Genomic DNA, 27,487 nt, shown 5'->3' on the forward strand with positions numbered 1-27,487 from the left:
AACACAAAATCCAGACAGCAAACGAAAGCACAGATGATCCGAACATAAACCCCATCAGTCTACCTCAAAGCAGCTGTGCATTATCAGCCAAAAGAAAGCAGCAGCAGCAGTCGCTTTGGAGAACAGAGAGTAGTTTTTTTTACATTTACCTTTGATGTGTTGTCAAGGAAAGTTTACCATAACATGACTGTTTCACAATGAAGGACAGGAAGGAAAGTTCACTCGATCAGGAAGATGAGCATTAATAGATCAGAGGATGTAAATTATGTGAGGACTTGACAAAATATTAAGTGCGTTGTGTTGCTGTAAAACATCCTGAGAAGATTACAAAAGGTGAATTTCAGGGCCGCTTTTCTGCATAGAAACTTCAGACTAGAGACTTCAATTTAATTCAGCTTTATTTGTATAGCACCAAACACAACACAGTCATTTCCAGGCACTTATACAGAGAAAACCCAACAGATTTGATTTTGTTGTCGAAATAAATACGCAGTACTTCAACTCAAGTATTTATAATACTATCTTAAACACATGGATAATATAACCGATTATTTCCCATTAAGTTACGTTAAATCGCTATTACATAACTTTCATCAACAGAGGCTTAGCGTGCTATTTTCGTCCAACTTCTGATCTAAAGAATTACATAAAGCATCTGCGGTCGGCTTGTTTGAAAGCAATAACAGTTGCCTAAGCACCACTCTGGGTTTTTGTACGCCGTTGTCTTTGGAGAAGACGATTTCTTTCTCTGTGTACATGAGCATTAAAGTTTAAAATGTTACAATATGTTGAATGGAAAATGTGAATTTAAACCAACGCCACACTTGTTCCATTTTCGTATTGGTGTAGTCCCATTCAGGAGTCCTCTGGGTTCTGATTATCTACTCAGTTTTGGCAAAAAGTGTGAATCTTTTCTCTTATTTCTAAATTGTTGTTTTTGAGCAAAGGTCATGGTTATGAGAAAGGGAAGTCTCACTCTAGTGGAATATTTTGCATCTCCAAATAAGAAACAACATGTTCTCTAAAATCACCCTTGGTTGTTTTAATTTTTTCTAATAAGCATGTTATAATGGGCACCAAAAGCAGCTTCTTTTTCATGAAGTACAAGACCAATTTTCTGCAGAGGCAAAAGTGCCTGTAGTGTGGAGGAGTACTGACTGTCCTTCTGCTTTTCAAGTACTTATTTGAATACATGGGTCATTTAGTATTTTCCTCTTCCTGTTCTTTTTAAGTTGTAAGGCTTCAGCAAAGCATGTTTGTGACACCAAGTGGATCAATATTAGATGATGGTGGGCTCTTGTTTTGTCATTAACTATCAAATAAAGTAGATTGAACCTGACGGCGCAGACACTTCAAAACTTGTAATGAAAGGGAATAATTCTATCTTCTGATACCACTGTATTTAGAGGTAGAGAAATCCATTTGCCAGTGTGTGATGGTTGTGTTGTTGTAACATTAGTGGTGTGATTGCTGCAATGTGTGAGAGTTAAATCTAAGACAGAAAAAAAATGAAGAGATTTTCATCCAGACTGACAGTCAGGGCCGCAATTAAACTCGGTTACCATGCTGCTGATCTAACAGGCCTGCTGGCTTGTAATTATTTTTGAAGGGAAATGAGAACAAATGGCATTCGTGCCTGTTAGGAGAATTTTTTCCTTTGTTAACTATAGGTTTCGTGCCGAAATGTACCTAGCGACAACAATTTACTTAATCGCCATTAATCACCACTGAGCTCATTAAACTTATGTAATTTGCAAGTTGCCTGGCCTACTCTCTCTTTTTTTCCCCCCCCTTTCAGCCTTCTGGATTTAAAAAAAAATACAGAGCAGGGACATTGCACCTATGATGAGTATGAGGTTTTCATCCTTATAGAATTACATTTCTCTGTCAGCTCTTTCTTACCTTGTCAGCTTTTTCACTTGACTGGAGGTATGGCTGAGGAGATGAGGCGAGAAATTCTTTAGGCCTATTTCAGCCTCATAATGGTCTGCCAATTTCCCCGCAGCCACGGAGGAGGAGCTGTGCAGTCGCGTGCTATTTGCAGACTGCAGCTGTTTGTTAAAGATATGATTCTTGACACAGATACTTTGGAGATTTTAATCGTAACTTTCTCAGCTTGACAACCGAAAAAGGACGGCCCGGTTTGATCTGTTTCGGATGCCACGGAAAACGGACACGGGGTGGAAGGAGGAGGGAAGAAGTTCGATGAAACAAAAAAGATTATCAAAGCTTCCCTTCCAAGGAGAGGATAAGACAATCCCGCGGAAAGCATCGTCTTTGTGGTGATATTTTCAAAGTGTCACAGTCTCCTCTGCTGTTAAAAAGGGATGAATTTTAAAATGAGCAGGGTCATATAATTCAGCAGCGATGTGTGTCGAGCAGAAGAGGAAAATCTCTAAATCTACAGTTTCATGCGGCTCCTCCCTGCCTCTGATTTCTGCTGCTCGGTTCACAAGATAAGATTCTGAGCTTCGAACATGCAGTCGGTGCTGATCCTGTTAAAGCAGAGATGGAGGATGCTCCTGGAGAGACTATTACAGAAAAGTGATAATTGGAACAAAAAAAAAACATACATGTGCGTTATGTTCACATGACAGATACATGTGTAAGCGTGTGCAGCGTTTATCCAGTCAGCTCTGAGGCAGCAGTTTCATGACAGACAAGGATCCACAGAAATAGGTTACACTTTCATCCAGACGGTTTCTCATTCCCCTTAAAAATATAAGTGTTTCATAATGAACATCCCAAGCGTGTCTTTCTGGAAAGATGGTAATGGAATATTTATAGAATATTTCTGGGAATACTTGTATGAAAGTCTGGTTGTAACAGGCGCCTTTGTTCGAGTGAGGCACAATCCCTCTATCCCTATGTTGCATTTTTTTTTTTCGCTTCTTTCTTTTCTTATAATTTCTCCTGTCTTCTGTCTGTGCCTCTCATTGTATATACAGTATTTTCCTCTTTGCCTCTGTCTGGTTTCTGCTACCTCAGAATGGGAGTTCAGTCCGATCTTCAATCTGAAGCTCATATGTAATGCATTACCATAGCAGCCAACATATAACAGGAATCCTTCAGAAATCATCTATCCTGCTGGCAATTTTTGGTCCATTGTAGCAGCAAGGAGATATGAAGGATATGCTCGTTCTTACCGAAATCTGTCTTTAGCGACTGCGCCTGGTATCAGTCAGTGTGCCTTCTGACAGCTGCAAACAGCTGGAATCCCCCAAATAATTCCTCTCAGGAGCTGAACCTCCAGTCCTGATTGCAGTGCTTTTGCTGCATTGTTAGGTTAAAAGGAGAAGTAGACCAGAATGAGTTTTTTTTTTTTTTTTGCCTGACAAAATAAAAGTTTAATGTGCACTACAGTTTGCATGTTCCAAATGTGCTGCATGCTGCGACAACACAACACTGACAACACTCCAGCTTGTTTCTCACGTGCACTGTAATGTGCAACTCCACCCTGACATTTATAAAATGGCGGTTCAGCGTGTGTTTGATGTAAACATGTCCCAGAGCGCCTCACTGTTAAATGTCGCAAGATGTTCTTGGATAAGCACTAAATGCTTGCACGGCTTAATATCAACTCTGCAGGCCAAGAGGTTACGTGTTGCAAGACCCGCCTGGAGTGTGTGCGCTCGTGCGTGTGTGTGTGTGCATATGGTTGTATCCTGCGCGTGTGTGTATTACAAATATATTTAATTTTAGGGTAGACGCTGATTTTAGCTCTTTCTGCAAACAGTGTCCTGAGCAGTTATGCTCTTAGCAAGGAATACATTTCTTCGGTTTGAAACAAGTGCGTCAGCCTCATTTTATTTCAGGGCTCACATGCTCTCCAATTTGATTTCGGTTGGGCCAGACTAGTAAAATGAAGCCATCAAAATACAAGTAGGTCTTCAAAATGTTCGGTACAATCTAAAATCCTGCCCGCCACAGTCGTTCTCTTCAGGCTACAGTGGAAAAATCTTGTCACATTTCAGAATGCAGGATTCCAGCAGTTTTTAGCATGTGTGTTTTTAACACGCTCATTGATGCTTTGATGATAAAATGAAAAACTATGGATTAATCATATCGGTATTTAAAAATATTGTTGTATTTTGCTGTCATTTGTATATATGAAAACTCAAGTTTTAACTTCCAGAAATGAATGCACATTCATACAACCATCACTATCAGTATGGATAAGCTGAAATAAACCCAAATGTCATGGGAGTAATGACAATGTTTGCAAGCCAAGCTGCACTGTTACGCCCAACAAAAACACCACTGATATTTAAGATTCTGAAAAAGAAGCTAAGAAATGGGTTGAAACTTGCCCATCGATCACAGAGGAAACTCAAAATGGGAGGATTAGAGTTAGAAAGTAAGCTTACTTACTATCTGTTCTGATGATTAAAGGTATAGAGAAACAACATTAAAACTACGATTGGTAAATTGTAAAGCTAATAGATTCGCATCAAGAATAAAGTAAATACAAAGGCTACAAGTGAACAGAAAGAAAGGCCAGAGGATGCTGCCAAATGAGGAGGTTTCAAAGCTGAAACCGCATTGTGTCCCCTCCGTCTATCTCACTGCAAACGCTGCCAAAGAGTAATAGAATTTGTTTGAATGCAGGACTACCTGTTGCTTTTCACACCATGAGGTCTCACTGTTAATGGATGTTGGGCTCCATAGTCGATAAAAAACAGAACTGTTCTCATGCATCTGTTGTACTTTCTGCTCATTTTTTCCAAATCATGATTTCTTCTCAAAAAGTGAAGGAAAAATTCATGCTGAGAAAAGGCATCTCTGTTTTCCCAGAGTTCTTCCAGCCCTAAAGCTCTCTGCTGCCCCCTGAGGGGAGGCCAGCTCTTCTCTTTGAAATCCTTATGCACACACCCCCAGTCAGAGAAGATCAATGAGTTCGTGAGACCGCACGAACATAATCAGCTGGGCGCTCTGTCTGCCCTTCTGCCCCTCCATCCTCTAAGGACATATAGGGAGGGCAGTGTCCAGAGGGGACGGTCTTCCTGTGTTATTTTAGAAACTGTAAATTCTAAATCACTATTTTAACCTGAAATTACATTTGGATTCATGGGAAAAGCAAAGAAATGTATGAAGAAAAAAAAGGGGATGTTTCAACCTGCGTGTGTGCAGGTTCGACTGTGAGCCTGAAAGTCAAAGAGCTATTCTTTAGGTTTTCCTAAGTTTCTTTGGTAAAGTGACAAAAGATGACATGGCCTTGTGCGCCATCAAAACAGCTCGCTTCTCTTGAATTTGCTCGGTGGGTTCAATAGTTATTAACTTTGAAAAAAGATTGGATAAGAGGTGGGAGGGTGAAAGAAAGGAAGAAAGGCCGACTCCAGAGAGGAGTGTTGCCGTGACGGCGCAGAGAGAGACAGACGGAGAGAGGGAGAGAGAGAGAGAGACACGGAGGGTGAGATTCAAGTATCGAGAGCAAAACGAGGGGACAAGAAAAGAGAGATGTCCTGGAGGCAGTGCTAGTAAATGAGTCATCGGAGTGGATCTGCTATCAGGTCTATTCTTACAGTGCTGCAAGTGAATGGATGCCTTAAAGGTTAGGCATAAAATGATTTCTCATTTTGCTGCGATAACCCCCCAGGTAGACATTAATGCTTTAGTTATGGACTCAACTGTAAAAGCTCCTGGGGTAACGTGCTGCTCCTCCTCCATAAATATCGCTGGCTCCGGATATGTATATTGTGATTCCAATGAGGCCGCTTTTACGGAGCGCATTTTTTTTTTTTTGTGTGCAAATAGTAAAGTTGATGTGATGCTGTTTGTCACTGCTCCAGCCAGGTAGTCGCCGTGTCTCCGGAGTCCGCTGCCTCCAAACCGCGGATCACAGCTGAGACTCTGCTCAGCTCTGATCATCCAGACTCAATTGAGTTCACACACACACACACACATGCACAGACACACACACACATACACCCCGATGAACACGTGCAAACAAAGTCATGCATTCATACAAAGTAAAGCAGTCACACATGAAACTCTTACATATGTGCCAGGATTCATTTCCGCTCTGTTGGATCTGCTCGTGTCGTAGCTCTGCAGATGTTTTAGCCACGGGGACACGAGCACTAAATTTACACAAATTCTCTCCCCAGTCATTTGGATGGAACAGCGGGTTTTTGAAATGATAATGAGTCTGTGGGCCAGGATCTCCCACATGGTATCATGTCTAGTGCGGAAACAGAAGAAATAGAATAAGACAGCCCTGGAAAGCAAGCAGCAAAAGTTTTCTTTTTTTTTTTCCCTGTCAAATGTGAAAGTCAAATTTTAGCTGAACTAGAGAGATAAAGAAGTGTGTGTTTCCAGGAAGAGTTGAATTGTTGAAAAATGTGAATCGGAGGTTAATGTTACAGCTGCTGTGCACAGACAGCTTTCCATGGAGCTAATCTGAAGTTGTGCTGTAGAAATCAATGTTTGGAACGCCGAAGCAGTATGCATGACGGCAACTTTGTGGATGAAATCTGGATGCGGTGGGACTGGAATGATGAGTCACGGTCACAAACGCAACAGATATCAGATACACTAAACCACCTGTGGTTTTATGTGTTGATTACAGTCGTAATAAAAAAATGCACCGCCTTTCGACAGACGTACGCACGTGGGCATACACACAGACTGAAAGAATTCCCCCGTCATGCTGAACGACAAGGTGAGAGAGGTCAGATTCCACAGGTCAGACTCCACGGCAGTATAAATACGCAGCAGGGCAGACTGACCATCCGAACTCGGTGAGGAAGCGGTCCAGCAGCGAGCAGCATCGAGGAGAAGATGGAGCCAGACGGCGTGATGCTGCATTCTCTGAACACTGCAGCTGTCCCCGAGCCAGAGCTGATGTGCATCTTTGGCACGGGGGATTTGGGACGCTCTCTGGGCCAGCGTCTGCTGCAGTCGGGGTACAGAGTGGTGTACGGCAGCCGCAGACCAAACACCTGTGGCCCCCTGCCTCTCGGAGCTCAGGTAAAACATGGGACCTCAAACTCAGCTGGAAAAGACGTGAAAGCCCGTCCGACGAGCTCCTGATCCTCGTGTCCCGGATGTGTTCTTGATGCAGGCGATGACCCACGCAGCAGCCGCCCAGTCTGCCAGCCTCATCTTCGTTTGTGTTCATAGAGAGCACTACGAATTCCTGGAGACGATGCGGAACCAACTTCAAGGAAAGGTAAATTCAAGTTAAACGTTTCACCCTTCACCATTTATGCAGAGGTGTGTTAACCATTTTTATTTTAAATTGTGCATTCAAGACAAAAAGAAATCAATAACTCAAAAGATATCATTGTTTTAATCTCTGTGAACAGTAATCCAACTCATTCAAGTAGTGAAAAATGTTCTTGAAAATCTAGAAATTTGAATTCCTCTGTGACAACTTGAACTATTTCTGTATCATAATTAAAAAAATATGTTGTACACAATATTTAAAATCAAGAGATTTATGAGTTACATGCTAGCTGTCAGAACACCGTCCCAACTCCAAGACAAGTTTAATTACAGACACGGATAATAATACAGGTTGGTAAAATTCAAATTGCTTACTACACAAGACAAGTGAATGAAAAGTAAAGCAGAAGTACAAGGATAAGAGGGGAGGTATTGAAAAGATAAGTGGTTTTTTAAAATGAGAAGAAAGAAGTGAGTTCTATGAAATAACTAAAGAGAGGACGACTAAAAAGATTATAAAATATCAAAATGGCAAAAACATGAGAAGATGGAAAGCAGACGAAGGCGGAAACCTCCCGTACAGCAGAAGGGCAAACGCTTGCTTTATCTTGATTTTCATTTTGAGTACGGACGGTGAAAGCGGGGCCTCACGATCCTTCTGACTTTCTGGGTTTTTAACAGAAGGTGTCAGAAAAGGGACCACAGGGATAACTGGCTTGTGGCGGCCTACTGAGGATGTGTTGTTGCAATACTAGTCATGCTCCATTAACAGTAATCCTACATATCATAGAAATAAAAAAAAAAAAAAAGCAAAACATCTAAGTCAAATCAATCAGTACAAATGAATTATTATTTTTTCTTTATTTTAAAGAAACTTCTTGAAAACTGCATTCACTATGCAGAGCCACACATGAAATACTCTTGATCACAGATATTTGTATATGTGCTTCACATTTTCTTCATGATCATTACACAAAAAGTCTGAGTGTCTCGGGTCCATTACTGATAACAAGTCATGAATTAAACATCACTTTTATTAGATTTACACTGCTTTTGTTGGACATGTTGAAATGCTGCCGTGGAACTTACAGTGTCCTCAGTATGATTGAAGGGAGGATTAAAAGATTAAAGACAAATAGTGTAATATGACTTATAGCGATATTCAAATTAGTTGATACAGTACATTTCAAATGATGGGCCAAGTTTCTGTAAAGAGAAATGACACGACTAAAACAAAAACAAAAGGCAAATTCAGCACATTCAGAGTGTATGAATAGCATTGAAATAAGATGCATTAAATCCAAAATGGAGTAATAATAAAGTTGTCTGGGTTTTTTTTTTTTTTTTTTTCATGGTGCATCTCAACAGTTGCCAAATCATAATCTTTGTTATGTGTTGTTATGTCTGCACTGGTTACTCAGTAATGTTAAAACCCAGTCGGGGGCAAAAACCATTTAATTAGGTGAGAGTTGAAAAAGATAAACAGTCATAAAGTTGCAATAAAACCAGCTACATATAAACTCGTGTCGCTCGGTCTTATCGGTAAAATGCTCTTAGATAGTAATACAAGATACAAGATACGGCCTGTGTTTGGTGGTTTATTGAGTAATATTCGGTTATAATGGTGTAAAACTGCAACCGTGTTGAACAGAACTTTACTGCTGCCATGCAGAAGAGGTGACCAAGGTCAAATGAGTTCAGTTGAATTGTAAAAGAAAATTCTAGCCTCAAATATAATTTTTTATGTGACCTTTGTTTCTGAGGCGAATGTAATTGACACACATATTCTCTTTCTTTACCGACACCTGTTAATATGCTGTGAATGAAAACACAAAAAAAATAGCAGTAAAAAAAATGGGATCAAAAAGTGTAGAATTAAGATAAAAATAAATTCTTACTTTACTGAAAGGCAGCAGCAACCATCCTGCAGTTTTTGCAGGTTGTTCCAAACATGTGGGACATAAAAAGTAAAATCAGCTCCGGCATGTTGAGTTTAGTTGTCTGAAGATTTTTTTAGGAAGACCAGTAAAAACAGCGTTACAGTGGTGACGTATAATGAAGGAAAACTCATTTATTAGATTTTCTCGCTCCTGCTGAGACAACATGTTCTTCACATCAGGAAGAATAGATACCTTTCTGATTGATTTTATATGGCACACAAGATTTCTTTCTTTCTTTTGCTGATCAAACCACTGCCTCGGTTTATGTTTGTTCAGCTGAAGACACTTTTGGCAAATCCAAGGTTGAGCTGTCATTCACTCAGTGCTTGGATTTCTTCACCTGGCTCACAACAATTTCCGCTTGCAGACTTTATTAAAAGATCTGTGACAGATCATTTGTATTACTGACATTTTTCTTAATTCATATGTATTTGCGGTAATAATCTGACATGATGAATATCCCCCACGAACTCTTCCGCCTCTGCAGAATGACATTTAATTCATATCCAGCTTTTCCATGGTGAACAAGCATCTTTTCCAGAAGACCGTAAATATTATCAGAAGCATGCACAACCCTAATTTAAACACTTCTGTTTATCCCTGCTGCCATTTGTGGCGTTATTTTTGGTTGATCATAAAACACACACAGACTGAAAGCACAAGCTGTTTGTGTTTAGCACACTTTATGCTGGGCCGCAGTAAATGAGGGCCTGGATTTATTCATCAGATGTCAAACATGCTGAAAAGTGTTGATTGATGACTGTTGGAAACATGTTCCATTTATTTAGGGTTTCATATATTGACAGCTAAACTAATGATCTGAGTTTTTTTGAAGAAAGGATTTTTTTTTCCTGATCAGCTATTTGCTGGACAACTACTGTGTTTAAAAGATCATGATGTTTTGCCCACACATCAGGAGTGCGACTGAAATGTTATCTCTTCATGGAGCCTAAATCATGCAATTCAATGCTATTTTTTTTAATATCAGAGAGTTTATTTTGTGGTTCTGCTTCTTATGTTTTGTTAATGACTATACTTATCATTTTAAAAAGGTTGACAGTTGACAGTCAGATGATAATTTAGAGCAAAGTATTCAATTATTTTCCATCATTCTCAGGAACTTAGAATAAAACAAACAAAAGTGAGATTAAACCAGACTCAGGGATGCAAATTGGTCTTAACCATTTGGGATGAGATGAACAAAGTGACAAAATAAGCATTTAGCGATGAAGAGCACCTCATCAACAAGCAGCTCTTCAGAAATAAGATACTAGAGACCGAGAACAAGGACACAGAGGAAAATCCACAACCTACAAGGGTGAGATGGTACAGATTTATAATTTTGCAGATTGGAGCCTGGCAAGTGACGATCCCCACTGAACGTCTTTAATTTACTCTTTGCGGGCGGCTCTGAGTCGCTTGATTTTTCCGTCTTGATTTCTAGGTCACAGAGAAAAGACCACTGAATGTTTAAATGGAATTGTTACTTTCTCAAGGTGCTGGTGGACCTCAGCAACAACCCGAAGAAAGGCATGTATCCCGAAGCCAACGCCATCTACTTACAAAGGTAACGTGGAGGAAATGTTTTATTCATAAATTTGCCGTACATGTAAATATTAGGTGTCAGACTCATTTTCCTTCAGAGCGCCGCGCCCGGACCGAGCTGTGAGAGAGCCTCCCAGTTTCAGCGCAGAAATCTATGAGCACATCCTGGAAATGTTCATATAAGATTCAGTTCTTTCCAAATGTGTTATGAGCAATCTGAAATGTTCTTAAGAAAAGAAAGAAAAGTGCTGTCTGAATTCCTGCCTGTCACACTTTTTTCTTCCTGACAGCCGAGGTTAGTAAAACCAGCTTATGGCCACGAGGGTCACTGGTTCGAATCCCCGAACCAGCACTAGCGTGTAAAGTGAAAGTTTTTCTTAATTGTCACTATTGTGGCTCTTTAAGAAATCCTCTCAAATCCTCTCTCGTATGAGTTTATCGGTTAAATACAGAGAATGTATCTCGCTGTGCTACCGTCAAACAAAGATATTTTTTCTGCTTTGAGTTCTGTCAAAAGCCTTTCACACTAAAGATGATTCACTGGAAATGGTGTCGCTCGGTTGGTATCGCTGACCTCTCAGCTCTAAACATTGATGTCTGGTGCTTCAGTTCTGGCTGCCAGAGTTGCATTGTGTCGGAAAAGAGTTGCATTGTGCGAAAAATCAGGAACAGCAGTTACTTGTACTCAAAAAATTGCAGATAATGTCTGTATTTACTTTTTTTTTTTTTTCAAACTCTTCGCTAATCCATCCTCCAAGCTGTATTGTATCGTTTTTTTGGCCACATGTTTGACACTGCTGACGTAAATTATTCAGTTAAGTGAGGTTTGATGTCGGCACTGTTTTTAAAGACATGGAACCAATGTGGGGGGGAAGGGGGGGTGGCATTGTTGCATCAGTATCCTCTGAGTAACACTGGTTGTCCTTGATGTGAGAGAACTATTGTCTTGGAGAAGTGCTCCTAAACACCACTTTGAGAATGAGACATCAAAACTCTCCACTGAATCAAAAACAAATGAAAAAAATATGAAGGCTTTTTGGCCACCGTGGCTGGTCGGCCTGCTGCGTCTCCATTCCACTGAAAGTGAAAACATTGATTCCCAACATTTTGAGACCTTTCTTCCCTGTCGCTGTTTGTAAACAGAAACAATAGCAGGTAAATTCCTTGCTGTGTGTTCGGCAGGCTGGTCCCCCGCGCTGCTGTGGTGAAAGGCTTTAACACACTCTCTGCCTGGGCCCTGCAAAATGGACTTCTGGCCGGGAAACAGGTGAGAGAAGTGCAGGAATAAAGAATCCGCTAAAAGATGTCAGTGGGATCAGGGCAGCACAGAGCCAGCCAGCTTCCGAGCCTTAAGGAAGACTTTAGACGACTCGATGAAAGATACAAAGACCGAGAGGGAGCAGGAGCTGAGATCACCAATTAAATCCAATACTGAGGAGGAATGATTTACTTTAAACCAGTTACCAGTAATCACAGTCATTACTTCTTCTAATACGGTGAGAAAAGGGGCTCTCGAACTTCTAAATAATGATAAAAAAAAAGACAACTTCCCCACACACCCAGCAAGATCTAGGGAGAATAATTGATGTCATTTGTGTTGCTGCTGAATATTGATTCCGCTCTGTCTTTCTATTACAATGCAAGAGAAAATGAGGACAGTGCTTGTATAAACACACAAACAAACACACTTCATGATGTTGCAAAGAGTAAAGACCCATGTTTATTGCAGCTTCGGTTTCACAGCTACAAAGAGAAACACAAACATGCTGGAACCTCTGGAGACCAAACCTGAATCTGCCTCAAATCCTCTTCAGCACAAGCAAGCCCCCATACATGCGCGTACACACACACACACACACACACACACACACACACACACACACACACACACACACACACGCACACCACTGCAGTGCTCTATTTCTTTGATAACAGGTAGCTACGAGTGGAGTGTCTGAATGCGTGTATCTTTATCAGCGCACATGTAGTTACAGTTCAGCGTGCGCACACGCACATGCTTGTAAGTGTGCACTATTCCCTGGCCAGCAATTTGATTAGATCCACAGCGGGGCAGTAGCTCTGTCACATTTACATTCAGATGGAGATTTAGTCTGTCGGCCGTCCCCCGCTGTTCCTGGTGCAGTAATGTAGGGAGACATGGCTGGCTGCCCGGTCCACTTATACACACACCTGGGGAAAAAAACTACTCAATCCCAGTGACTCCGCTATATGCCTGTCAAATTTCTCTCTCTCTCTAACACACACACACACATACACACTTCACTACTCTCTTGGTAGTCTTGTTTTTTTTTTTCCCACAAACAATTTAATCATCATATCTCTCACCAAAAAGCTGTTGAGTGTGATAATAAGCCTCGGAGCTGTGAGACGTAGACGTCGGTAGCGTATGTATATAAAGTAGGTTTGTCTTTTTACACAGCAGTGTGTTTTCCAGGGGTTTGGGCTCAAAATCATTGAAATTGCCAACAGTAATTCTGCAACAACAAAAAAAAGGATGCTGTAGGTGTACACAGTTCTGTGGTGTACTCGATATTTCAAGCAGTGGTGGTAAATTATTGTGTGGATTTCTAGTTAATAGAAACTGAATGAGACTGTGAATGTGGCCAGAGACACATATTTCCTTCTGTAATTCATTCCAGAAGACATTTCACTTTAAGAAAACATACAGACTGTGTAACTGCAGCCGAGGATATCTTTTCTGTATTTACATAGGGCTTAAATTATATGCCGAAGCTCCAAAGGGTTACTGAAAATCCATCAACCACGATGTGGTTTATCTCTGTTTGAGTAATTTTTGCAAAAGGCAGAAGCATAACAGCATTTCTCTGACAATTCTCACTTAGATAGAAAAATTGGGCTTGCTGCAGGGTGACACAAATATTGGATGGATATTAAAATGTTACGACCCACTTTTGCTTTCAGCTGTTATCCATTTTTTTTTTAAAAAAAAAAGAAAAAATCGAAACACATATAGATGTCTTCTGCTGCAGCTCGCTGTGGAAATAACCGGTCCCTCCGTGCTGCAGGTGTACCTGTGTGGGGACAATGCCGAGGCGAAGCGCGCGGTGGCGGAGACGGCCACCAAACTGGGCCTCGCTGTTCTGGACAAAGGGTCTTTGTCGGCAGCCGGAGAGCTGGAGGACTTCCCGCTGCGGCTGTTCTCGGAGTGGAAGATCCCTCTGTGTGTGGCTGTGGGCCTCACCGCCTTCTTCTACTTCTATCTGCTCATTAGAGATGTCATCTATGCGTATGTTGAGAATGGTAGAAACATCTCCTACAGAATCATGATGTCGCTGGGCAACAAGGTAAAGACTTACCCTTTTCTGTGCAGCCTACTGTATATATTTATTTATGGCTGTCAGTATTTGCTCACTTTGTTTTTCTGTGTTCTCTTTCAGGTGTTTCCGATTGTGTCCCTCATTATGCTCGCTCTCTGTTACCTGCCCGGCGTTATAGCCGCTTTCCTTCAGCTCTACAGAGGGACCAAATACAGGTCAGACATCAAACCGGAGCGAAAAACTTTTGCCATCAGAACACTTTTTCCTTAAAAAATTGCACGCTTTTTGAAGTTTCTGACCCATTTATGCGTGTTGCAGCCGTTTCCCTAACTGGCTGGACCGCTGGATGCTGTGCAGGAAGCAGATGGGTCTGGTTGCACTCGGCTTTGCTTTTCTTCATGCCGTCTACACGTTTGTCAATCCCATTCGCTACAACGTCAGGTACAACCAAATCGTGGAAGCAGTGGCGGAGGTAAAGCAAGCTGGTCCTCACCAATTTCAGTGTTCTGTGCGATAAGCGACATGACATGTAGATTACTTTTCGATGCAGGGTGCTCTGTGTAACCACCTCCTCTCGCTTTCTTTCTTCTTTTAGACGAAGAACAATGAAATCACCCCGTTTGATAACACCGAAGCTTGGGGCGCCGACTCATTTTTTGTGCTGGGCATCCTGGGTTTCTTCCTCTATGTCCTGCTAGGACTAACATCATTGCCCTCAGTGGGAGGCTCTCTCAGCTGGAGAGAGTTCAGCTTCGTTCAGGTCAGCGCACAGCGGGAAATACAGTCCTTTATACGGCCGTGTGTAACCGTGTGTGTTTGTTTGCCTTCACCTTTAAGCTGGAATACATAATCAGTCATGTGCTTGGTGGTGGTAAAAAAAAAAAAAAAAAAAAAAAAAATCTTTTAGGGCTTTTGTGGCCATCTCTGTGAAGAGTTTACAAGTTTGCGTAAGAGTTATTAAAGTGCAGGAGAAGTATGTGCCGGGCACTCGTCTCCCCGGAGCCTAGTTAACTAACTGCCCAACACCGGTGCACAGAGTGAAACCCGGGCGGACTTTAGCCCAGGATTTTAAATGTTAAGTTATTCATTAAATAGAATTATGATACCTGGTATAGTCCCCGTTGGTACGATTGTTAATGCAGGTCACAATCCCATTTGTGTAAAGGTCAGGTCCATAGGTAGGCCTCGGAGGGGGAATGAGATTGAGGTCGAGGTCAAGATGACTCTTATGATCTGGTGGAAGGAGTTGTAAAAGATATAAAATAACAGATATTATTTTACATGGACTCACATTCTGGTGGTAGCTGTGATCAGTTCGGACTGTAAAGCAGCGACTATGTATGGTACGCAGGCTTTGCTCTTCTAAGTCAGTGAAATGGCTGTTTTTGTTTTTAGTAATTTTTTAACACTTGAGCATTCTGCTTGAACAAAAAGCAGTGGCACGTCTTTTTCTTCACATCCATAAGAAAATCATCACAGAACGTGAGCTGCTGCTTGTGGGTTTTGTTAGTACAGTCGATAAAACTAAAACAGCTTGAATTTACTTTGAATTATCCTGAAATTTACTGAAAATAAATGAGGATGTACAGCAGGGGGTCAGACACTTTCTATCCATTAAAAAAGCAGAATTTTGATAATGCAGTTTTGTTTTTTTTATATAATTATACGTTTTGTGCAAATGAATATTCCATTCTTCAGAAAACACTCAGTGAAAAGGTTTGGCATTTTGGAAAATTGCCTTGTTTGCATTTATTGATGAGAGGCATCTCGCTGGAGGAGTGGTTCTCAGTCAGAGTGGTTTGAATCCAGACTGGGATGTTTCTGTGTAGAGTTGGCATGTAGTTTGAGCCGCCTGTGTGGTTTTTCTCTGGATGTCCTAATAACCCAGTGTCGCACAGCTCCAGGTTCATTGCCTCTCACCAGCTGAACGACTGGACACAAAATCTCTTCGCTTCTCCGTGTTCTCAGTCAACAAACCGTCATCCATTTAAAACTCATTAGGAGACCACTCTGAGCTAAGAGGTTGATATATTCAAGGAGTTTGTCATGATCGCACCTGTCGCTCACAGAGGTCTCTCATCAGATTACAGTTGTCTGGTGCTGTATTTATTGTCAATTGCAAGCATTACACTTTGTTTACCAGTATAGAATTATATTAAAGCCTTACTTTGCCAATTCTAGTAAAGACATTTTGTAATGTTTTTACTAAAAAAGCATATTTTCTTTGGAAATAAGCATTCGCTACAAAATTGTAAAGTATTAATTCAAATTTTGGTTGAGTTTAGGAGCAGCTAAAGATTTTAAAAGCAGCAAAAAGATTACATGATGTGAACTGACTGGAAACTCGACTAAGAAAGATAAAATCTGTAATTCCTTGTTTCCCGCGCCGTTTAAAAACTCTGGCCTTGTCATGGGAACGAGACGCCCAAAATATTCAACACGCCTTTTTACTCGAAACACTGCAGCACGACCAAACCCAGTAGTCCCAGTGCCAACAAAAATGGAACATTTCCCAGGTTTGTTAGAAGTAAAATTTATGGCACAGCTGTGGTCACAATCAGGACTTTGCATGCTGAGGAAGCCAGTGAGTGCATTAGAGGATGTGTTTTAAAAACATACTGATCAGTACAAACAGCGTAGTTTGAGAATGTGAGAGTCATCACCAAAGTGATATATGAACAAAGAAGTTTAAAAAGTAGACATTTAAAAAAAAAAATTGAATCTCCTTTTTAACGAATTGATTGATTTTTACATTACTTCTCTCTTTGTGTGTTTCAGTCTAAGTTGGGGTACCTGACGCTCTTCATATGCACGGCACACGGCTACATTTACGGCTGGAATAAATTCCTGAAGACCAGCACCTACAAGTGGTACACTCCTCCGGGCTACATGCTGTGCCTGATCGTGCCCTCCGTGGTGCTGGTGCTCAAGCTGCTCCTGCTTCTGCCCTGCGTGGACCGCTCCCTCACCCGGATCCGGCAGGGCTGGGAGAGGACCAAACCCAAGGAGGTGATGGGCGCCACCAACCTGTGAACTCAAACCTGCAGAGATCTGTGCAAAAAAAAAAGAAAATGATTCTTGAAAAACATCTTGTGGGTGTAATTTGTTAATTTGTAAAGAAGTGAGCAATTCTCTGAAAATAATAATAATTTTTTTAAAAAGAACAACATGCCAAAAAGTTTCCTCTGCTGGTGTGTGATTACGCCTCTTGATTCCTTCTCTGTTGTGCCTGTTCTCAACTGAATTGTGCATTTCTGGAAAAAAAAGAAAAGGAAAGGAAAAAACCTGGAGAGAGAGAAAAAAAATAGATAATCAAGCCAAATGGACAGGTCTCTGTGGATATAAACATTTTTAATGTTTATTTTCTCTGAGCTTTGTTAAAAGAAAAGCCCAGTTTTCATGTTTGTGCTGTATCTTTTCACTGAGCGTGGTGATTGATATCCCCCGCTGAAGCCCATTGTTTTGATAAACACAGGCAATAGTTTCTGCTTTCCACTCTCTTTTCTCTTCACGTGGAGCGAGTGCATCCCCGAGGTTGCTCTCTTTTCAGGATGTTATTGATCCCCCCGCTTTCTGACACAAATACCTCTCTACCCAGGACTGCCTCCCTCTGAAGGGCATGCAAATGTGCGCTGGAGGACACGCGTGCTTACATATGCACACGCACAACATAAAGGGCAGGGGGGTTAAGCTAATTATGTTCTCCACATGCGGAGTCAGATTTGGGAAAGTTGGTCGCTGCGGCAGGTGAACAGGTGCAGAATGGCTGAGAGGTTAGCATGTGTGCCGCGCTAATAGTCTGCAGACGGAGGAAGGCGGGGAGGAAGACAGAGTGGCTGTCGCTGTGAGAGGCTGCTGCTATATTAGAAATATGCGATGCCTGTTTTTGCCCATAGCGGAGCGTTTATTCAGAGACATCCTGTTATCTAGGATCTAACAGCATTATCTGCAAGCACAATCTGTAATCTCTTACACGCTCTCCCATTGTATTATCCTCCTATTACCATAGAACTGCTGTTGATTCCAGCCTATTTCCTGTTGAGAGAGTGCACCGGGTTTTATGTGTGCATGTGTGTTGTTGTGCGAGATAAAGTATTTTAATATCGCCTCAGGAAAGAATTAAGATGTAGCAACATGCAGAAAAAGTGTGAAACAAGCTTGCTCGCATACACCATTTCCTCTCATGCTTGATTTTACAAACCTAGACAGAAACCTACGAGACATTTAGTGCGTCTCCACCCGTGAAGGTTCGGTCATGTATCATGGATGAGCGTGAGAAAACAGCAGGAATCGTCGTTTGTGCACAGTGGAGAATACACAAGAGATTGTCTTAAGAAATGTATATTGTTGTGTTAAATGATAGATGTAAAACCTGATGCATGACTGGCTTATTTTCTGAAGCTGTGACTTTATTTTTTTTTTGTGTGCACAAACAAAATAATGTAATACAATTGTCACATTTTTTTTTTTTTGCAAAGTTACACATGCCTGTGCTTAAATTTCATATTCTGACTCTGGTCTGGTTTGCATAATACATGTATTGCTGAAAAGAAAGTTGTATCTTGTCACACTAATGGTTTCATGAGTGAAGCTGACGACACTCAGCAGAGTGCTTCGAGTTCGTTTCATGTGCACGTTGATTTTTAAAGCCATCTTAGACTTTTCTAATAAAAACAATGACAGGAGTTTCAGATTTGAAATGTGGATGTTCCTTCATGTCTTTTCTACTTTCTCTGAACTTTGAGTTTTGAGTTGTTCGAGTTCAAGCGAAATGGAATAAAAGCTTCCATACGGCGGTATATCATGACAAACTGTGTCCTATTTTTTTCATGCAGACCAAAAAAAAAAAAAAAACCCCGGCTCGGTGAGCTTCAAGATTGCACTTGAGACTTACATTTTCAGCGCAGCGTGTGTCCGACGCGCCGTGGCCCCCAGACTTCAATGGGGCAAATGGCATCTCGAGTAAAAGCGTTTCCCATTGTCTGGTGGATTAGACCTTTACAATATTCTCAAATCCTTAGTCCCACAGTCTGTTGAGGTAAAAGTTGCCCTCCATTACATCAGGAAGCAGCCAGCCTACCACAAGGGGTTTTCTCTGGGTTCCCACACACCGTATAACGCTTAATTGATTCAGAGGCAATGTCAAAAGGGAGGTTTAAGGTGAGTGGTGTTACTGCTGCGGCTCCTATCTTGTAGCCTAATTTATTGTGGAAGTCCCTGGAGACTTGCAAGTAGGCTACAGCATAACCAATGTCATAGTTTGGACAAATGCCGCAGCGGCTTCAGAGAAGAGTTCACCATTGTCAAAACGCGATGAAGATAAATAACTAGTTGTCCCTCTTGGTTATCGCTAATTGCTAGAAAAGCAAACCACATCTCGAAGGCCGATAAGCGACAACCCACTTTATCTTTGTGGACCTGTCGACGTCTTGCTTGTAATCACCCCGCTGCAGTGCTTCAACAAAAGACCAGGGTTCAGTGCATAGGTTGTAAAGCATTGTAGGAAAAATCAGAGCAGGATCAGTAATTATCTCCCTGGCCAAGGAGGTTGTGTTCTCGGGAGGGTCTGTCTGTTTGTTTGTCTGTTAGCAGCAGACCTCAAGCCGTTACGGTCGGATTTGGGAGCGATCCGGATTAAGTCATGGATTCCGGATTGATTTGAAATTTTTGTTGACAGCTCGGTAAATGGGAAGTAAAATGTAATTCCGCAACATCTCGGTCTAAAATGGCAGGAATGATAGAAAAACTGTCCGACCCTAGCGCCGGGGTGTCAAACTGAATCCCCGAAGGTTCAGCATCCCGCATGTTTTAGGCGTTTCTCTGCTTCAGCTCACCTGAATCTCATGTTATCATACTGAAGCTTGTAAAACAGCTCAATCAGGAGACCCTCATTGAAATCAACTGTGTTACAACAAGACGAGACCTAGAACATGCAGGATGCCTTCGAGGACTGGAGTTCGACACATGTGCCCGAGTGCAATGGCATATTCAAACATTTTTTAAAGTTTGATCCAAATCCAGGCAAAATTGTGGGTAATACGATACAGAAAAGAGAAAAATAGGGGGTCTGTGGCATTTTCATCACTGTAAGGTAACAAATGAAGCTCCAGATCTACAACTAACAGCAAACTGTGGCTGAGAGTCGAGTGAAAAGGGAGTGTGCCAACGAATTTGCTCCATCTTCAATAGTTATGAAACTAGATCCAGAAGGAAACCGCCATTACACAAAAATCGACTTTCTGTGAATAAAATTAATTTAACATGAACAAAACCTGGAAAAAAAAAACAGGTATGTTTTGGTATTTGAGAAATCTAATAAAGTATAAATACAGGTTTGTTTGGTGGAGGTGTGTGCTCTGTGCTTTTCTAGTTGATATCTTAAATGATTCAATTAATTTTATAGCAGTAAGTTCAAGGAAAAACACGACCGTTCAGCCTTTCCATTGTTCAAATACACATTTGTCTTTCGGAAATGGTCCTTTTGAGGGATAAATATATTTATTAGTAATTATTTTCTTAAGGTTACACTTTGTTGAAGGAGGATTTTTGCTCAAGACATTTCAAGGATCTTATGTTTTTAAAATGTATCGCTGACACTGCCACAAATGAATAGAGTTGATAAAAAATTATAATACTATTTCACAGTAATGAAATGTTCCTTCAAAATGCAGTAAGTGTTTGACTCTCAGATGAAATTTCTTTAGCGCAAGCTCCTTTAAAACAAACAAAAAAAAAACAGTATTACATATTTATTTTGTACATTAATGCAACAATTATGCTGCTATTTGATGATTGATTGACAGCACTGTGTTTTACAGAAATCAGTAGTGTTTGTCACTATATTGAAATTATACTAACTTTATGTGTGGACTCTGCCTCCATCATTTAGTTTCACTTTGGCTCCATCAGAAAATATTGTCCCCTGGACTGATGTATCTTCTTTACAGCTGTGCACTTAGGCCTTTTCGTTTGTGTTGTGGTTTTTGGTGTTGTGCTGTGGCGTTGTATCTTCTGGGCCACCGTACTGATGAATGCAGCTGTCAGTATTTAACAGATGTTTGTTTTTTGACACTTCGTCATCATCATTGAACCTTTACAATTTACTTCAACAGAATTTTGGTTTTACTTTTAGTTTATTATATGCATTTTGGTGCTCTGGCATCTGTTGATTTCCAGTTTCAAGTGGGAAACAAAATGGAAATGGCATAGAAGAAGCACCAAAACAATAGTACTTATTTTTTTAGAAGTAACCTAGTTCCTGGTTTTGAGCTGCTTTGCTCTTGAGGAGAGTTTTGCAGTTTTACAAGGCTCACGTAGCACATACAGGAAATGATCTGTAGCTTTGTCTTTTCTGGCTACAGTAATAAGGAAATATTTAGGTGAACTTGTGTGGATTTTATGTATAAAATGGGGCTCTATAAAGAAAGTGGGGCAATGCGGACGTGAGGTGGACTGGGTTTTTGGGATAATAGTTAACGACTGTTCAAAGTCAAAACCTTCCTTCTGTAACACTTCGGTTTCCGCTGATGTGATGAAACCTGTGAGTGGTTGGTCAGCAGAAATGACTAAAGGAACATCGTGATGTTTAATATGAGGGCATAACTTGCCGATTTTAATCAATTATTTTTATAATCTTTTTCCAAAATTTTCTGCGATATAGTATGTAATTCATAATATGAAGATATTACATCAAACAACAGTTTACAGTCCTTTAAATGATTTGGCTGATCAGGTAAAACCTTTATAACAATCGGACTGTTTCTGAGAGGAAGAAAGTAGTAAAAGTCATTACAATTGCCTCAGACTGAATGTAGAGACAGAAAATCTGCAGAGGAAAAACATTTGATGATCAAGATGAACAGAAGGTTTAGATCATTGATATTCAGTGACAGGCCAACATCTTGTCTTCCAGCAGCACCCTGCCAGTGGCCTTGAACTCCAGCGCCCTCCAGTTCAGCACGTTTCCCAGACCGAAGTTCAGATCATCCACGTAGTTCTGGATCTCACAAGCTGAAAGTGTGTAATCCCACATGTGGACGTTGGACAGCATGCCAACAAAAGACTGCCTGGCCTGAAAGCGTCCCCCAAGGGAATCCTGGTCCTGTGTGGATTACAAAGCATGGAGTTCAGCTTTTAGAAAACAACGCAAGCTAATTCATTGTTGAATACCTGGAACAATGATCCGTACCTGTCCGAGAATAATGACCGGCTCACTGATGCCGGTTCCACCAGCAAACTTGCTGACTGTGGACTCGCTGTCAAACCAGAGCCTCACCAGGCCGGAGTCGCCATCCCAGGTGGAGCAGATGGAGTGCCACCGATTGGGCGTGTAGTTCAGCCCCCAGAATCGCACCACTCTGTTATTGACGAACACGATAAACCCGGAAGACACAGGATCCGTCCTGATCTGGAAGGCATTGGCGGCAGACGGAGTGGCCAGAGAGAAAAGGCTGTGGGATCTGCTCAGGTCAGTGATGAACCTGCAGGCATCAAAAATGAGAATTAAAACTTAAAAAAGTCAACCATGCAATGTATCTTTCTGAAGAAGACATGGTGGCTCTCTTTGTGCGTTTTGTTATTTCCACACTACCTGAGGCAGACAGTCACAGCACTGAAACTCTGGACGGACGCATTCAGTCTCACATAAGTTGTATTAGTTTCCTCTGGAAATGTGAATACTTGTCCTGAAAGATCTGCACAATAAATGAAAGAAGGTATATTTTAAAGAAGGGGGAAAAAAAAGCAATTAAAGGCACCATGTATACACAGATAATAGTTTTCTTTTTTTTTTTTTTTCCCCATTTCTTTTTCATGAAGTTCAACAATATCTGCAATCTTTCTGTTGTGCTGGGTTGTCATTTAATTGGAACATTTCCTCACTGTTAAATAAAGATATTTTACCTTGAGGGCTCGCGGCGCAGGCTGTCAGCATCACGAACAGAAGCAAGAATGCCATCTGATACACAGTCAACAAAGAAAAGCGCTCCGTTTTAATTAGAAAAACTGCCATTAAGTTTCTATGAATAGTGTTAGTCTTTTCTTGATGATTTCAGTTTGATGGAAAGTAAAGATGCAAAGGGACTTGCAGTCACTCTGATACACTTTATTCTGCCCTGATCATCATGTCGTGATCTTACCTTTGCGTTGGGTTCAGGGTGTTGTAGGGAAAATGAACAGGAATAGGGCGTTTTATACTCTCGCTGCTTCCTCATAATTTTAAATGTGCGTTTCGAAGTCAGAACAATCGGAGCTTCAGACGTATGCAATAGTTCCTTGTGAACATCATTCATGCATTGCAATTCTAACTGAAGCTAAAGCCTGTGTTTTTCTCTCTATTTTTTAAAAAAAATAATGTTTATTTCATGATTTCTTGAGACATGCTTGTGAAAATAAGATTCCAAGTGGCAGACATGTGGAGCTACTAGTGAAAACCTAACAACCAGCTCTGCTGCAGCTTTGAGCTAATGTTGAAGTTTCTGCTGTCGTTTCACTGCTTAAAGCATGAGGAATTATACTTCTGCTTCTCAGCAAACTCGTTAGACGAGACAGTAAACCAGCTGAAACTCAATAGCAACACGGCAACATTAAAAGTGACTGCAGCAAGCCTGTTCTGCTACAAAAAAAACAAAATGAGAAAAAACAATAAGACTGCGAAGAAAAGGACTCAGCATGGACTTCACTCTGAACATGCAGGAGAATGTTCTGTGAGTGTTGACTTGATAAAATCCCTTTTAGCTCCTGTGCTGCACTCCAACGCGGATGGAGTCTCAGTGGAGGGGAACACCGTCACCGTCACCTCCAGGACCCATTGTTCTTCTTCATAATGAAGCTTCTCGGTGACACTGGCTGTGTGTGTTGTTGGCGTCCATTCGATGCCTCCCTGGTGCTACAGCACCGCATGCTGTGTTGTAAAAGCCAACATGTGATGTGTTCAAATGTCTATAAAGTGAGGGTTTATAATTCAGAGATTGAATTTTTAAGTGAAAATATTTTGAAAAAACAGTTTTTGTTTCTCATACGTGAGGTTTCTCATACTTTTCAGTTCCATTTCTCTCTGAAGGTTTTAGAAGTTTGAGCTATTGTTCTCAACCTGACTTTTACATCATTCTGAACCTCATTTGGCTCCGATGTGATCCAAAAACCAAAAGATTAATTCACACTTTCAAAATAAAGGCTGTATTTTTCCTTATCTGTGTCGTTAAACAAAAACCTTAGAAAGTTTAGAACAACTGAATAATTGTCTCACTGTTAAGAATTGGTATTACTTAATTTTCACCATATTCACCTAAAATTGTGCAATCATTTTCATTTGTCATGATAAGAAATTTCAGTCCAACCCAATACAATCCTCGAGCAACAGTGAACCGGATTTGTGGCTTTCTCTGTTCTTTTTCCTCCTTACAATGGGTCCTATTGTGTGTTTCTGTGTGAGAACAATTCAACAGTGGTTTGAGAAAAACATCAGACTTCCTTATAAACACAAACATTTCCAAAGCAGCCTGAGCTGCTGGTACCCGCTCTGAAATTTTCTGAGGCTCCTATAAATGTAAAGCTGCTACTCACGGCCCTCCATGATATATCTAATAATATTCTGTATATACGTCTGCATGTCTTCATGGCAGTTGGAATTGGCTCCGGTCTAAGCTGGATAAAGGGTGGAGAAGATTAATGGATGCTGTTTATATTTCTCCATCTATTTTTTCTTGGCTGCACATGACTTCTATTTCCTCTGTCGACATTAATTTTAAGCTGGGCGTGCCCCCCTTGGTTTCACTGACCTCTTCAACATCTGCTTCTTCTCTGCATTTTGTAATCCATTAAATGCATCCTAAACAGCTTCAGTAGTGAAAGCATGGCTTCTGTTTTGGCAACGTTGGAGAAACACGTTTTCACAATCAGGAAAACTACAGAAAACTCTTCAAGGTCAATCCAGGATATAACAAGTGCAGTTCTGCAAATCTTCTCTGACTCACTGCCAGTCTGAGTTTGATTTATTTCCATTCAACAATAAAAAGTGGCAACATTACATCAGCCAATGGCGAATGAGGACAAGCATAAAGCGAAGTCAGATTATTAGAGGCGAGTTCAACCATGAGATCAGACCTCTGTCAATAAAAGACACAGTCCTTAAATTTACTGAAAAAAAAAAGAAAAAAGAAATCCAGTTGAAGCCCTGGAACACTGAATAAATTAAATTAGCTACAAATTTACTGGAATATGCCAAGTTCTTTACTTGAGTGGACTGGTCATGTAACGTCATACGTCACGTCCGCTGACATGTAAATGTTGAAAAAAGGTTTCTCCATTACACTTCTGTGATATGTTTTTTTTTATCGACATGCCTGAAAAACCACCTCACGAGAGCATGAAAGCTTTTTAGTGATGTTTTAGAGGTTGTTTTTTTTTTAATGTAAGTGTTTCCATCAGCTTTTTAATGTGATATTTGCATTTTTGCACAATTCTAGGGGTATAATGGAAACACAGTGAGTGTGAGTGTATTTCAGGCTCCCTTGTTCCTCGTGTTTGATTACTTTGATGTCTTTCACCTGAGCCCGAGTGTGTGATTGGCTTCACCTGGTGGCTTGAGTAAATAATGGCCTTTTCCTGCCTGTCCCGGCTTTCACTCTGTCTTCCTGTGGCTTTGTTCCTCTTGACCCTTTGGATTTTCGGTTTTGCCATCCCTGGCATCACGAGTCCACCTCTCTTGACCCAAATGTGACAGACAACATGTGAACAAACTGGAGCACCGTATAACCTGTATTATGATTTACAGACCGATAACCTAACTGTGTGAGATTTGTCTTTTGATGATCTTGTGACCTGTAAAAGGTTTATTGGTTTATTTTGCCTTGTTTTATTTGTATCGTCAAATGGGAGCATTTCCAGCTCCTCGTGATCTGGGGTTGGATAAAGATTCATGGACTGTAACTGTGTCAGAGAGACGACCCTGTTTGGCTGAATCCTTTTGATCTTCGAACTTTTTTTTTTTCTAATGAATTCTTAAAACCTAAATGAACCACCATAAAGGTCTGATATATTTTACATCGTTCAGCTCGTGTCACTAATATCAGTCGTCTAGCTACTATCACATCCCCCCCCCCCCCCCACCCTTTTTTTTTTCATCTGTGGAAGACTTATGTGATATGACTGTTTCACAGACGAGGCATCAGATCAGCCAGAGGGATGAACCCTGGAGAGGGATCAGATCCAGACGACGAGACGCAGCACATTCAACTCAGCAGGGAAAAACTCTCTGAGTTTGACTTCCAGACAGGAGGAGATAGACTTGGTGGGCAAGACAGCGCCGGAGAATTAAAGCAACACACTCGAATGGAGTCTGCTTTGAAGATCTGTTTTTACACTTCCAGCTTTGAAACGGAGTTTAGATGTGAAGAGAGAATTACAATTGGAGGGAAAGAAACAAGGCAAAAACTTTTTTAGTGTTAACTTTGTCAGTTACAGTGACTTGAAGAACGTGTGGGGGGAAAAAAAAAAGTCTGCTGGCATCTGAAGCAGCGTCTTCAGGACGCGCTGACGTTTCTGAAATAGTTTGTTTGGGTGTGATTTGAGGGCAGTTCCATTAACCCGTCTTAAGGAAATGATAAGGCCTGTTGTCGCCTCATAGCATCAACCTGATGGAAATCACCTGCTAATGAAGGCGTGTAGGTTCGTGAGATTTTATCAAACCTAAAACTTCCTGTTCTTTCCCCAGTAGGAAGCCCCAAGTCGATGGTCTCAAACTTACTCAGAGGCTGTATAGTCCAATTTAACTCTGTGTGGGTCTTCTATAAATAACCACTTAAAAAAAAATTCTTCTGTTTCAGCACAGTACATCCTGAACCTGCTCATTTTTAATTAAGTTTTGCAATATACATGTAAATGTAAAATGAGATTGTGACACCCTCCAGAATAACAGGAATAAGCTGTGTTCCAGCATATGAGGAGCAGCTGGGTGACCATGTGACTCAGTGAGTATCGACCATCAGGAGGTCTCAGCATGTACAACACGAGAATTAATCAAATGATGGAGATGCAGAGAAAGGAGAAGAGGAAGAGAGAGCAGCTGTCTCCGTGGTGGAGACTGCTTTTACAGGAGAAAATATGCTAGGTAGTTTTATTTTTATTTTAGGGCTGATAATTTAGCCGATGAGGCATTCCGTCACCGAGCATCTGATGTTATCTCTCCACCTAATTGTCGGCTGCTTATGCGCCATTGTACTGTATCATTCCTCTCCCATTATCAGAGAACTGCTGTGGCTGTTGACTATTTCCAGGTGCACTGTAAATGAATGTGTGTTTATGTGTGTGTGTGCGTGTGTGCAGACGTTGATGTATGATTGAGATAAAGTATTCCAGTAATGCTGTGAGAGGGAATTATGATGTACAAGAACAAGCGAGCATGGATTCATTGTTTCCACCCATCATGTGCAATTTTACACACCCGCACAGCCATAATAAGGTTACGTGCGTCCTGCTATTACTGCAAGGATTTCATTCTGTATGTGTAGAAAGGAAGAAAAAAAATACCTGAAATTG

General features: G+C 41.0%; 2 protein-coding genes across 2 annotated transcripts; one reads left to right on the forward strand and one right to left on the reverse strand.

The window, feature by feature from the left end:
* The first annotated feature begins 6,646 nt into the window (after window positions 1–6,646).
* On the forward strand, window positions 6,647–17,510 carry LOC115396410 (metalloreductase STEAP4-like). The gene is made up of 10 exons (XM_030102284.1): window positions 6,647–6,684; window positions 6,750–6,969; window positions 7,064–7,171; window positions 10,604–10,674; window positions 11,835–11,919; window positions 13,700–13,978; window positions 14,072–14,166; window positions 14,270–14,423; window positions 14,547–14,711; window positions 16,730–17,510. Exons 1-10 carry the CDS (start codon window positions 6,647–6,649, stop codon window positions 16,982–16,984), a joined length of 1,470 nt encoding a protein of 489 aa, XP_029958144.1. The 3' UTR covers window positions 16,985–17,510.
* A 4,020-nt stretch (window positions 17,511–21,530) lies between these two features.
* Window positions 21,531–23,163, reverse strand: LOC115397468 (C-reactive protein-like). The gene is made up of 5 exons (XM_030103801.1): window positions 23,089–23,163; window positions 22,853–22,907; window positions 22,542–22,644; window positions 22,140–22,431; window positions 21,531–22,052 (listed from the first exon to the last, which is right to left on the reverse strand). Exons 1-5 carry the CDS (start codon window positions 23,161–23,163, stop codon window positions 21,834–21,836), a joined length of 744 nt encoding a protein of 247 aa, XP_029959661.1. The 3' UTR covers window positions 21,531–21,833.
* Between the last annotated feature and the right edge of the window lie 4,324 nt (window positions 23,164–27,487).

This window comes from Salarias fasciatus, chromosome 11 (assembly GCF_902148845.1).
Source record: "Salarias fasciatus chromosome 11, fSalaFa1.1, whole genome shotgun sequence".
In the NCBI taxonomy this organism is placed as follows: Eukaryota; Metazoa; Chordata; class Actinopteri; order Blenniiformes; family Blenniidae; genus Salarias; species Salarias fasciatus.

Coding starts and splice junctions, on each gene's coding strand:
- LOC115397468 (XM_030103801.1), bottom strand. CDS start 23,163: ATGAGGAAGCAGCGAGAGTATAAAACGCCCTATTCCTGTTCATTTTCC. Junction 22,908..23,088: donor ACCCTGAACCCAACGCAAAG/GTAAGATCACGA, acceptor ACTGTGTATCAG/ATGGCATTCTTGCTTCTGTT. Junction 22,645..22,852: donor CTGCGCCGCGAGCCCTCAAG/GTAAAATATCTT, acceptor TTTATTGTGCAG/ATCTTTCAGGACAAGTATTC.
- LOC115396410 (XM_030102284.1), top strand. CDS start 6,647: ATGCTGAACGACAAGGTGAGAGAGGTCAGATTCCACAG. Junction 7,172..10,603: donor GGAACCAACTTCAAGGAAAG/GTAAATTCAAGT, acceptor TACTTTCTCAAG/GTGCTGGTGGACCTCAGCAA. Junction 14,424..14,546: donor TCGTGGAAGCAGTGGCGGAG/GTAAAGCAAGCT, acceptor TTCTTCTTTTAG/ACGAAGAACAATGAAATCAC.